General features: G+C 54.6%; 1 protein-coding gene across 1 annotated transcript in view; it reads right to left on the bottom strand.

Annotated features, from left to right (window-relative positions):
• The window catches only part of B3GNT7 (UDP-GlcNAc:betaGal beta-1,3-N-acetylglucosaminyltransferase 7), a 12,160-nt gene extending 10,109 nt beyond the window's left edge, over positions 1–2,051 (bottom strand). Inside the window, exon 1 of the mRNA XM_056819949.1 lies at positions 1,616–2,051. Within this exon, the coding sequence (XP_056675927.1) occupies positions 1,616–1,626 (11 nt within the window). The 5' untranslated portion in view covers positions 1,627–2,051. The remainder of the gene's footprint in view (positions 1–1,615) is intronic.
• Between the last annotated feature and the right edge of the window lie 11,193 nt (positions 2,052–13,244).

Below are 13,244 nucleotides of genomic sequence, written 5' to 3' on the forward strand. Positions count from 1 at the left end.
TGGCCCTAAGCCTGTCTGCATTCCAGAACGATCACCTTTCCCGGATGGGGGGGAGGGTGCAGGGGCGGGGCCCCCCCACGGCAGCCGGCTCCGATGGACGGTCTGGAACACGTCGAGAAAAGCGCTTCTCTGGGTGGCTTCCGAGGGACAAAAGGCTGGTTGGGGGGCCGCGTGGGCGAGTGTCCCCAATGGTGGCTCCTGAGGAGGCTGGGCGGCGCAGGCAGGGGAGGAGGCAGCCCGAGGCCACGGTAAGAGGGGGAAGGAGCCTGGGATTGACGCTTGGCCGGGGGCTTTCCTGGGTGTCCGCCAGGGCAGGGAGAGAGCCTCTCGGGGGGTCTAGAGAAGCAGGCGACCGACCAGGACCCAAGCGGATGGGCGCAGCCCCCCGGCATTCCCCGAGGACGCACCCTAAGGACCCTTGTCCCCTCGGCGGGCACAGCTCTGCACCCATTACCAGCTTTGAAGAAGCTGGGACGGGGCCAAAGGCACTTCCCAGCTGGGTGACCCTGGACGAGTCCCTTCACCCCACGGCCCAGCCCTTACCTCTCTTCTGCCTGGGAACCCATTCACAGTATTGACTAAGGCAGAAGGTCGGGCTTTAACAAAAGAGGCCATAGACGACCTCCCCCTGGAATTTCAAGAGGGGGGAATGACAGGGGGTACAGGCTTCCCCTAGACACCCCAAGACCCCAGGGAAGGATCCTCTCTGCCTCCCCCCTCATTCTTTTTCTTTAAACCCTTCCCTCCCTCTTAGAATAAATACTGTGCATTGGTTCCAAGGCAGAAGAGCAGGAAGGACTAGGCAATGGGGGTGAAGTGACTTGCCCAGGGTCACCCAGCTAGGAAGTGTCTGAGGCCACATTGGAACCCAGGACCTCCATCTCTGGGCTTGGCTCTCCACCCACTGAGCCACCCAGCCGCCCCCTGTCCCCTCGGTCTTTTTTTGAAGGAGATGAATAGTAGGGGGGGGCCTCCATTTTCCCGACTCTCCCAAGGTTCCGTGATTCCCGTCGTCTCCCTCCCCCTCCCCAGCGGACTGGCCCTGGCGCTGGGCTCTACGTGTGCGCAGCATTCGCTCTGGTACTCGTCCTCGGGTCTAGCCAGACCCCAGCCCTCCCCCCATTCCCTTCCCTTAAGGGCGGGGGGCTAGGCGGGGGAGTCCAGTGACTGGCCCAGGGCCACCCAGCTAGGGACGCGCCCGAGGCCGGACTGGAGCCCGGGAGCTCGGGTCTCTAGGCCCGGGTCTCCACCCACTGAACCACCCAGCTGCTGCCGCCCTCTAGACGAGCCCCGCCGGGCCCCTCCCAGCGCGGCCCCCAGCCCGAGGGGGCCCTAATCCGACCCCCTCCCCCCCCCCCCGCCCACGAATGCCTCCCCGGCAGGCGCGGTGTCGGGGCAGAAAGAGCCCGAGCCGAGCCCGACCCCAGCCCGCGCGGCGCTCCCAATTGGATCAACTTCTCGGGGGACTCTTAAGCGAACTTTCCGAGGCCGCGTCCTCGCCGAGGCTCGCCTCAGGGGACTCCCGGAGCTTCTCCCAAGCCCCCCCCCCCCCCCGCCCGGGCCCCCGCAGGGGGGCGGAGAGCCAGGCTGCCCCCTCCCCCCGCCGGCTACTCACCACTGGGACATGCTGGGCACGGCGGGGCGGGGGGCTGCTGCGGCTGCTGCTGGGGGGCGCGGGGAGGGAGGAGGACGGACGCGGCCCGAGAGGAGCGACGAGAGCACGGAGGGAGCCGCGAGCCGCGAGCAGCGAGGGCAGGGAGGAGAGGAAAAGCGAGCCGCCGCCGCCGCCGCTGCGGCCAGAGGATTCCTGGCTCTCTCCCTAAGCCTCTGGAGGCGGGGCCGGCCGCGAGGGCCCCCGCCGGGAGGCAGGTACTTTAACCCTTTCCGGCCCCGGCCCGGCCGCAGCCACCTTTAACCTCCGGGGGCCCGAGGCCCGCGCGGGCCCCTCCGGGCTCCGATCGCCCGCTGCCCACCGGCGGCTGGAACTGGCCATCCCGCAAACACGCCCCACGCCCCTTGGGCAGGGTCCCTGCCCCCTCCTCCGCCGTCCCGGGACCTCCATCCCCCTCAGGCCAGCTCGGCTCCTCCCTCCCGGCCCCAGGCCTGGGTTTTCTGGCGGCCCGCCTCCGGGCCGGACCCTCCCCCTCACACTGGCCTGCCTCACCTCTCTTCCCGCCCCATCACCCCCTGCTCCAGAACCTGCGGTGGCTCACTATTTCCTCCGGGATCCTTCTTTACTCGAGCGCGGGACACAGGAACGGAAACCGGGATGCGCGATCCCGGACCAGCCCGGGACTTCGGAGGAAAGCCAGAAAGAACCGTGGGAGGGAATATGCCGGAAAGAAGCCTCGTCTGGCCTGGCCGGGCTAGGAGAGAAAGGATGGCGCTCCTCAGAAGGGCCCCTGGGCAGTACATAGGCGGAGGACCCCAAGAATCCCGGGAACGGCGGGAAAATACCCGAAGTTCGGCCCAGCCCGCCCCCCCTCCGGTTCCTCCCCTTTCAAGTCCCGCCAAAGGCTCAAATCCCACCTCCTCCAGGAAGCCCTCTGGAGCCCTTCCCCAGTTTGACACCTGCCGCTGGGTTTGTCTCCTTTGCACTTGGAGATCCTGGAGGGCAGGGACCAGCCTTTGCCTCTCTTTGCATGTATCCTCAGAGCTGAGCACTGTGCCTGGCACACAGTAGGTGCTTAATAAATGTCTGTTGACAGACAGAGCCAGGGATTGGCAAGTGACAGGCACCTTGCCTCAGTTTCCCAATCTGTTGACTGAGGGAGTTGGCCTGGACAGCCCCCTGAGATGCTTTCCAGCCCAGTTCTCTGCTCCTGTGGGCAGCTGAGGTTTGGGGGGGACAAAGAAAGAGGGGATTGGTGCTTCCCACAGGGATGGGACCTCTAGAACATGCCTGCACTGAGTTCAAATCCCACCTCTAATGCCCTTGGATGAGTCACAGCCTTCTCTGGGCCTCAGTTCAGCTTCAGAATGGAGGGCTTGCATGACTTGGCTCTAATAGCTTGGGGACTTACAAGTCCAAAGAGATGAGAGAAAGGTGGCCTGAGAGGTAATTGGGGGGGTGGGTGGGAGCTGAGGAAACCCCACTGGAAGAAGAAAGTGGATGGGAGCAACTAGGGGGCTCGATGGACAGAGACTGAAGGTCCTGGGTTCCAATCTGGCCTCAGGTAATTCCTAGCTATATGACCCTGGTCCAGTCACTTAACCCCCATTGCCTCGCCTTTACTACTGCTCCTCTGCCTTGGAATCCCTACCCAGGTAGAAGGGAAGGGAAGCCCCAAGTCTCTCCCTCATCCCCTTCGGGGGTCCCTGCTCTCCCCCAGGGTGAGGACACTCATCCGTGTCACTGAATGCCCAGAACTTGGCGGGGGGCCGGCTGGTCCTCCTCTTGCCCAGCCCCCGCTTCTTGCCCCCTTGGGGCCCCTTCTCCCCCTCCATCCTCCTCCCCCCTCTTCAGCTCGGCTGGCCAGCCAAGGGTGACCACTATCCATTAGGGTAACAATGGCGGGGCCCCGGGGAGCCGAGCTGGAGATCGCAATCTCCCCATTCATGGGAGCATTCAAGAGTCAGTGAGGAGGGGAAAGGGGTGGGGGCTCGGCCCCCCCAGTGGTCCCAGGGCTCCACAGAGCGAGGTCTTAGAACACAGAATGTTCGAATCCGGAACCCGGAGGGCCAGAGGCAAAGTGGAACCCTGCAAGCACCACCTAGAAGGGACAGAACAACCTGGGAAAGTCTTCTGGGGTCATTCCTTGAATTTGTACCTCAAGGCCTGGCACACAGTTGGTGCTTAATAAATGCTGGTGAGATGGAAATGTCAGAGTTTGGGGGAACCACTGAACGCGGCCATCATGAGGGAGGGACCCCGGAATCCAGAGCTCGGAAGGAACTTGGGAGGGTCAGTCTGGAGGGCACTCTCCGATGTCAGTGGGGCTAGGAGAGGGGAGTCTAGGCTCTCAGGGCACTGCTGGGGGAAGGATGGAAGAATGGAAGAGTTCTGATTCTCCCAACAACAAACAGACTCCCTCCTTCTAGGTTCTGGATCCCAGGCTGCCATTATTCCTGGTGTGAGCGCAGGAAAAGTGCCCCGTGCCTCAGTTTCCTCATCTGCCAAATCAGGATCTAGGTCCTCTGTCTGACTCAAGCCTCCTTTTATAGAAGAAGAAAGAGGAAATCGGCTCCAAGGCAAAGGAGTGGTCAGGGCTGGGCAATGGGGGTTCAGTGACTTGCCCACTGAGGTCAAATTTGAACCCAGGACCTCCACTTAGGAAAAAGGAAAGAAGATTTGGCCTCAGGGAGCTTCCCCTCCCCTGGGGTCTGGCTCAGACCTAGTGCTGGGCAGGGGCTAGTCTACAGTCTGTAATTCCCTTCTGGTTTGTGCATTTGCACATTTGCAAGGTGATTGGGTGGGGCTTTCAGGGCCCCTTTTTTGGGGTGAACAAAACCCGAAATTGAATTTTAAACCACCCGCCCACTGGACCGAGGGAGTCCCTGCAGAGCCAGGGGAGCTGCAGAGCATCCTCTAAGGTATTGTCCTGCCCCAGCCAAGCCTCCCCCAGGCCCAGGCCAGTTCCCTGTTGGGTGCTAGAGCAGAAACCCAGCTTCCTCCCCCAATTTCCAGGCTCTGCCACGTTTTGTTGGCAGTCTGGAGTTTCAGGCACTTTTCTGGACCCCATTTGGGGTTTTCTTGGCAAGATCCTAGAATGGTTCACCCTTTCCTTCTCTAGTTCATTTTACAGAAAAAGAAACTGAGGCACTCGGGGTTCAGTGATTTGCCTAAAGTCCCCCCCGCTAGTAAGTGCCTGAGGCTGGGTTTGAACTTAAGTCTTCCTGGCTTCAGGCCTGGAGCGCTGTCCACTGCACCCCCTAGCTGCCCCATTTTACAGATGGGGAAACTGAGGCTGGGAGCAGTGAGAATGGGTAGATTGGGGCCCCTGGCTCAGGTTCCTCAGCTTCCTGATTCCCTTTCTCTCCATCCAATACTACAACTGGGGTGACCGAAGGTAAAGGGGGGCCCCAATTTGGAAAGGGGCCACTGTCTGGGGCCCAAACACTGACCCATCGTGCCCTCCCTCCCAGCTTTCTTCCCTCCGCTTCTAAGGGGTTTCCCTCCCTCTTCCTGACTTTTCACTTGTTTTCCTTCTATTTGAAGATTGCCAGGAATTCCCACCCTACTTGTTTGACCAGGAAAGCTAAGATGGGAATAAAGCCCTGGGCAGCTCCCAGGATCTGAGCCCTCTAATCAGCCTGGAGATCTCCGCGGGGACAGGGGCCTCAGTGCAGGGTCCAGGAGAGTCAGCAAAGACCAGGAGGGCAGTGCTTAGAGAGCCAGGCCTGCCGAAGGGAGGTCCTGGGTTCAAATGTGGCCTCAGACTGGGTGACCCTGGGCAAGTCACTGAACCCCCAATGCCCAGCCCTTAGCACTCCCATACTTGGTACTGACTCCCCCCGCCCCCGCCAAGAATGACCTCAGACACTTCCTAGCCAGGTGACCCTGGGCAAGTCACTTACCCCTCAGTGCCCGGCCCTACCCGCCCTTCAGGGTTTCTAAAGAAGATGGGCGACTGAGCTTCTCTCCAGCTCGCTTTCCAGCTGGGGTCTCGGCCTGCGGAGCCGAGAAGGACCTCCGAGAGGGTTCATCTAGTCCCAGCCGTTGGAGGCGAGGCAGCTCAGGGTGCCTCTGGCAGCCCGGCGCCCCTTGGGCCCCCTCCTCCAATAAAGCTCTTCCCTTCGGATTCCTCGTGAAAGAACTGGCTAAAGTTCAGGGTGAAGTTAGTGCCACCCAAGTTCTCAGCCTTCCGCCAGCCAGCCCTGACAGGTAGGAACCCAAAGCTAGACCCAGACTCAGTTTACAGGTTTGGAAACTGAGGTCCAGTCCAGCCCCCTAAGGACAGAGATTTGGGGTGAGGAGGGACTTGGAGGTCATTCAGTCCAGACCCTTCTTTTTTCAGTCTGGGAAACCGAGGCCTAGGAGAATTCTGAAGAACTGAGCTATTTCCTTCAACTAACCAGCAGGCTGGGCAAGCCGCCCAAGGCTCAGAGCCTCAATTTCCCCCTCTGCACAGTAGGAGGGTTGAAGGCTGCTCATGAAGGTCTCTTCTGAGGACATTTATTCATTCAAGAAGCATTTATTAAAGTGATTTCCTTCTCCAGCTCAGTTTACAGAAGAGGAAACTGAGGCATTCAGGGCATGGGATTTTCTTAGCAGACACTGAAGTGGCCCTTTCCTTCTCCATCTCATTTCACATAGGAAGAGACTGAGGCAATCAGGGTTTGGGTTTTCTTGGCAGAACAACAGGAGTGGTTGGCCATTCCCTTTTCTACCTCATTTGACAGATGAGGAAACTGAGGCAGAATTAGGTGGCTTGGCCAGGGTCACACAGCTAGTAAGTGTCTCAGGCTGGATTTGAGCTCAGGTCTTCCTGACTCCAGGTCCCGTACTCCATCCACTGTGCCACCCACCTGCCCAGATGCTGGAGATAGATAGGAAAACAAAAATACTTCCTGTCCTTGAGGAATCTTCCCTTCCATATCCTGAGGTAGCCCATAGGGTGAGCATGTTATCCCTTGGGTGGTGATGTCTCCCTCACGGATGCATTCATTGTCTTTCAACTGCCCCGACTAAGTGGGGTGACCACAGGCAGCTCTCTGGGCCATCGGGCCTCCTGCTGGCCTCAGTTTCCCCACCTTGTGGAAGGGATTTAAGGTGTGTGTGCACGGGCTGGCCTCGGGTGGCTCAGCAGCAGCTTTGGGGGGGCAGCCTGGCTTTGGGAATAGCGGGGACTGTCTGCAGCTGGCCTGGGAGTCCCAGGACACAGACGGACCGCATGCAGGGTGGCACCTTGAAACGTGTTGGCAGGATTAAGAAGGAGCCCATGCCAGGAGGGACGTGCCTTCTGGATGCCAGCTCCCGGGTGGCATGGGGGCTGGAGATGGGCAGCAGCATCCTGGCATCCTCTCTGGACAGGTACCCGCTCTGATCCCAGCCCCAGTGGGCTCCCCTGGCCGGGCTGGATGCCCCCGCTCTGGCCCTCCCCTTTTGGGTGACTCACTCCGAGCACACACACTGTCCTCTTTCAGGATGGAGCCTTGAACACTGGCCTAGTCTTCTCGGTTCCACCTCCCCAGCCCCCCTTCCTCTGGGCCTGGCAGCTCTGAGCTCCCAGACAATCCCCTCTTTCCCAGGACTTCCTCTGCCCCCCCAGTCCCAATTCCCCCTCCCCCCACTCCTCCCCGCACAGGGACCTAGGCTCCTGGCCAAGAGAGAACAGCGCCGCCCCTGCATAGAGCCCCTTTATATGTTCAGGAGCCGGGGCTGGGCAGCAGCTATTCATCCCTCATCACCCGGCCTAAACCGGAGAGGTTGGCACTGAGATGCCAGGGCCATGCCCCCTGCCTCACCGCCGGGGTAGAGAGGGAGATGCTGTCCGGCTAGGTAGAAGAGGGCACGGTGGGCAGGCTCTGGGCGCGGAGCCTTCGGGCTGGCCCAAAGAGGATTTCAGTGTTTTGTTGCTCTCACTTCTACGTCCTTCCTGGATTCTCGGCCCAGCACGCTCTCGTCCCTTGGAACCGGAAAACCTGGATGATTCAGCCCAACCCACCAGATTCTCGGCTCTGTTGGAGAGTACAAGAGGCCCAGCAGACATCTGTGAAGCACTGGGGGGCTCGGCGGAAGAGGGAGGTCTTGGGCCCCAATGTGGCTTCAGATCCTTCCTCGCTGGGTGACCCTGGGCGAGTCACCAGCCCCAGTGCCCAGCCCTTACCGCTCTTCTGCCTTGGAAATGATATTGAATATCGATTCTAAGTTGACCGGTAAGGCTTTAAAAGAACCCGGCCTTCATGAATGCACTGCTGGTGGAGTTGTGAATGGATCCAACCATTCTGGAGGGCAATTTGGAACTAGGCCCAAAGGGCGCTAAAAGACTGTCTGTCCTTTGACCCAGCCATATCACTGCTGGGTTTGTACCCCAAAGAGATAATAAGGAAAAAGACTTGTACAAGAACACTCATAGCTGCACTCTTTGTGGTGGCCAAAAAAAAAACAAAACAAAACTGGAAAATGAGGGGCTGCCCTTCAATTGGGGAATGGCTGAACAAATTATCATATCTAATGGTGATGGAATACTATTGTGCTGTAAGGAATAATGAACTGGAGGGATTCCATGTGAACTGGAACGACCTCCAGGAATTGATGCAGTGAGAGGAGCAGAACCAGGAAAACATTGTACACAGAGACTGATACATTGTGGCACAATCCAGTGTAATGGACTTCTCCATTAGTGGCAATTCAGTGATCCAGGACGATTCTGAAGGACTTATGAGAAAGATGCTATTCACATCCAGAGAAAGAACTGTGGGATCAGAAACACAGAAGAGAAACAACTGCTTGATCACATGGTTTGATGGGGATAGCATTGGGGATGTAGACTCTAAGGATCACCCTAGTGCAATTATCAACAACAAGGAAATAGGTTCTGATCAAGGACACAAGTAACACCCAGTGGAATTGCCCATGGGTTATGGGAAGGGGTGGGGAGAGGGGAGGGAGGGATAGAATATGATTCTTGTAACCAAGGAACAATGTTCTAAATTGACTAAATAAAATTTTCAAATAAAATAAAAACTTCTTGACATAAAAAAATAAAAATAAAATAACCAGTCCTTGCCCTTCCAGGCTCTCCATGTGGCCACTGTATTGCCCATGTGTCTGTGTGGGAGCCCCAAAGCCTGGACTCAGAGATGTCCAAGAGAACCCCCCCTCCTCATCCCCTTCCTCAGGGCAGAGCTCAGGACCTGCCAGCCCTAGTGAGGAGGGCACAGGGAGAGCCTGGCACCAGGACCCCACAGGAAGAGGCCCACAAAGAGGAAGCCCCTTTGGATAGAACCAACCAATCAGTGATCCACAAGCATCTGTGAAGGACCTACTATGTGCCAGGCATCTGGCGAAGTGCTAGAATGGCCCCTGCCCTGGAGAAGAAACGGGGCAGTGAGGGGCTTGGGCTTCAAATCTTGCAGGGGAGGAAGGTGCCCTCCTATCTAAGCCCCAGGTGCCCCTTGGGCAGCAGGGTGGTGCTGGAATTCCAGGGCAAGTCACTTAACCTTTTATCTCAGTTCTTTCATCTGTAAAATGGGGCTAATAAATGCCCCAACCTCCCAGGGTCATTCAGAGGCCCACATGAGATAACATGCTTTAAATGCTTTGAAAATCTTAAAGGACTGTAAATGCTGCCTCTAAACCTTGGGCCCCCCGGACTTAGCTGACTCAAGGCCAAAGAGGAGAGGAGAGAGGAGCCTTGGCTCTTCACCCTCCTGGTACTTTGTCTTCAAAGACATTGTTATCTCTGCAAAAAAAGGGGAAAAATGGTTTTCCCCACATTCGCTCCCTTCAGAAGACTGACAGGAAGCCAGGCTCACCAACTGCCAATCTCTCCTCCACCAGCTCCTGCACCTCAAACCAAAGGGTCTGGCACTGAACTGCTCCATCCTGGGGTTCTCAAGAAACCAAGATGTGGGGGGTGGGGGGTGGGGCAGCTGGGTAGCTCAGTGGATTGAGAGCCAGGTCTAGAGACGGGAGGTCCTGGGTTCAAATCTGGCCTCAGACACTTCTCAGCTGTGTGACCCTGGGCAAGTCACTTCACCCCCATTGCATAGCCCTGACTGCTCTTCTGCCTTGGAGCCAATACACATGACTCCAAGACAGAAGGTCAGGGTTTTATTTAAAAAGAGAGAGAGAGAAGAGGAAGAAGAAGCCAAGACATGGCAGGTGGGATGGTTGAGAAAGGAGAGGCAGGACTGATCCCCTGCTGCCCACCTGTCCCCGGGGCCATTCCTAGAACTTGGGACTTACTGAAATGAAGCTCTCTGACGGTTTGTACAACAGACAGACCCAACAAAGATTGTTTCTGTGAACAGAGAACGGCTTTGTATCTTTTTGAAACCCTTATCCTCTTAGATCAATACTAAATATCCCTTCCAAGGCAGAAGAGCAGTGAGGGCTAGGCAATGGAGGTGAAGTGACTCGTTCAGGGTCACACAGCTAGAAAGTGTCTGAGGTCACATTTGAACCCAGGACCTCCCTTCTCTGGGCCCAGCTCTCTAGCCACTGAGTCACCTCGCTGCAGTGCCCCCGAGAACAGTCAAAATGAGCATCTTTGATGCCTCACCTCAGCACCTAGGGACACTGGCTTCTCAATTCAATTGGATTCACTCTAATCCCTTCAGTGCCAGCTGTGTGCCAGGCGCTGTGCTGGGCTTTGGAGCTGGAGAAACAAATCCGAAACAGCCGAAAGAAGCTCCCAAAGAGCTTCTAATTTACGGAGGGATTGAGCCAAGGAATTGATGAGCAAGCACTTATTCTTTGTGCTGATGACGTGCCCTGCCCGTGCCACCTTATGTGCCACAGATACAAAAATGGTGACTGAGAGAGGATCCCAGATGGAGAACCTGACCTCACAGGTCCTCACGCCCAATTACAGGTGAGGAAACTGAGGGAGAGCTTCAGGCTTACCAGGCACCTCACCAGCATCATCTCAATTCATCCTCACGATGGTCTTAGGAGGCGGGTACTCACAGATGCTGTTCCCAACTTTCAGATGAGAAAACCCTCAAAGAGGGTCAAGGTCGCACACCTGAGCCTCAGTTTCCTCAGCTGTCAAGTGACAGTCGGACACCAGGACCTCCAGATATAAATCCATGATGCTAACTAGTGTTTATATAGTGATGTAGTTGGCAAAGCACCTTTCACACAGTAGGTGCTTTGCCTGCCTCCTGCTATAGTTCCTTCCTTCTATTTATTATCCCCAAATGATATTTTATATTGCTTGGTGCTACATGAAATTGTCTCCTCCATTAGACTGTGAGCTCCTTGAGGTCAGGGACTGCCTTTTGCCTTTTTTTTTTTTTTGCACACAGTAGGTACTTAATAAATGTTTGTTGATCAGCACAGCTATTAAGTGTCAAAGGCAATGTTCAGACCTAAGTCTTCCTGCCTCTATAAAAGGCAAAGTCAGCTACAGAAAACATTCCTTTGGTTTAGTTCTCACCCCTGCCCCACTCTGGAGCCTTGTGTTGGTGACCTTTTGAGCTTATCTTTCCCATCCTACTAAAGGGTAAACTCTTTGAAAGCAGAATCTGCTTCATGAATTTTTGCCTCTCAGGCAAGCCCAGGACCTTCATCAAGGATGCCATGAAGGAATAGGTGAAAGAGTGTAGAAGGTGCCCTGTTAAGTCAGATTAGGAACTGTTTTTTTAAGTTAATTAATTAAAAAATATTTTCCCATGCTTACATGATTCCCTCCCCCCTCCCAGAGTCCACTGGCTTGTACAAATGTTGTCACTTGATCCCTATTTCCATATTATTCATTTTTGCTACAGCAGTTTTTTAAAGCCTAAATGCCAAACCACATACCCATATATACATGTGATAAGTGATGTCATACAGTTTGCTTTACATTTCTACTCCCACAGTTCTTTCTGTCAATGTGGTTAGCATTCTTTCCCGTAAGCCCTTCAGGAGTGTCCTGGCTTGTTGCATTATTGCTAGTAGCAAAGTCCATTACATTTGATTGTGCCACAGTGTATCAGTTTCTGTGTACAATGTTCTCCTGGTTCTGCTCCTTTCACTCTGAATCACTTCCTGGAGGTCATTCCAGTTCACATGGAACCCCTCCAGTTCATCATTCCTTACTGCACAATAGTATTCCATCACCAACATATACCACAATTTGTTCAGTCATTCCCCAATTGAAGGGCATCACATCCCCTCATTTTCCAATTTTTTACCACCTCAAAGAGCCCAGCTATGAATATTCTTGTACAAGTCTTTTTACTTATTATCTCTTTGGGGGTACCAGATTAGTAACTATTAAGCATCTACTATGTGTTAGGCATTGTTCTAGGACCTAAGGATTATTATTTTTTTTGCTTTCTAAAGAATAAATGATATTATCTTCTCATTTAGTAAATACTTTGTGTTCCATCCTGTCATTCTGATTGATTTTGTGGTAAATGGGAATGTCATCAGTGGGGGCTCAGCAGCTATAATGGTGAATAGTAGGAGTATATTCCTTCCCCTTCTCTCCAACTAGGGTTACCCTTAGCACCCTGAATTTCATCTGTTGCTGTATGGTTGCCATTGGGGTTGGTTTCCCCAGTGAACAGATCTCCCCAGTTCGGGCAGCATGAGAGTTCATTAGGGTGAAAAAGCCATTCCACCTAACAAATCATTTCTTTAAAAAAGGGAGGGCAGTGAAGAGGAAAAAATGAGCAAGACTGATCAATACAGTGCACAAATCTGAAGATGTGTGCAATGTTCCACACCTCAGCAAAGGAGCAAACACCTCACATCTGCTTTGGGTCTATGCTTATAATTTGTGACCACTAGTGTTGCTCTTGTGGTGGCAGCTTTTTTTTATTCAAAGATACTTTATTTTCCCAATTACATGTAATAACAATTCTCAACATACATTTTCCCTTCCTTCCTTCTCTTCTTTCTTTCTTTCTTTCTTTCTTTCTTTCTTTCTTTCTTTCTTTCTTTCTTTCTTTCTTCTTTCTTTCTTTCTTTCTTTCTTTCTTTCTTTCTTTCTTTCTTTCTTTCTTTCTTTCTTTCTTTCTTCTTTCTTTCTTTCTTTCTTTCTTTTCTTTCTTTCTTCTTTTCTTTCTTTCTTCTCTCTCTCTCTCTCTCTCTCTCTCTCTCTCTCTCTCTCTCTCTCTCTCTCTCTCTCTCTCTCTCTCTTCTCCCTTCCTTCCTTCCTTCCTTCCTTCCTTCCTTCCTTCCTTCCTTCCTTCCTTCCTTCCTTCCTTCCTTCCTTCCTTCCTCCCAGCAATGACTTGGGTTCTGATCCTGCCTTGACACACATAGCTGGGTGACCCTGGGTCAGTCCCCTAACTCTTCTGACCTCCATTTTCCTCCTCTGTAAGATGAAGGGATTGGTCTAGGCAGTCTCAGAGGTTCCCTTCTTGTTCCAGGTCTGATGACACCCATTTTCCCCTGTAGAGGGGGTGAGTCCCCCCTCCTGGAGGTCCCCAGACAGAAGCTGGATGGTGTTTGTCCAGCGTGTGCTAGTAGGGGTGGGGGTTCTGGATGGGGGGTCAGGCACTAGAAGGCCTCTGGGGCCCTTTTCCATTCAGAGCCAGGGCTGACCAGCGGGTTTGAAGGTGCCCGGCTGGAGCAGAGGGAGGCATCGCGGCCCATTTCGGGCCCTCTCCCTTTTCTGCCCGCCTGGTCGGGGCATCTGGGT

This window comes from Monodelphis domestica, chromosome 2 (genome assembly GCF_027887165.1).
Source record: "Monodelphis domestica isolate mMonDom1 chromosome 2, mMonDom1.pri, whole genome shotgun sequence".
Taxonomy (NCBI): Eukaryota; Metazoa; Chordata; class Mammalia; order Didelphimorphia; family Didelphidae; genus Monodelphis; species Monodelphis domestica.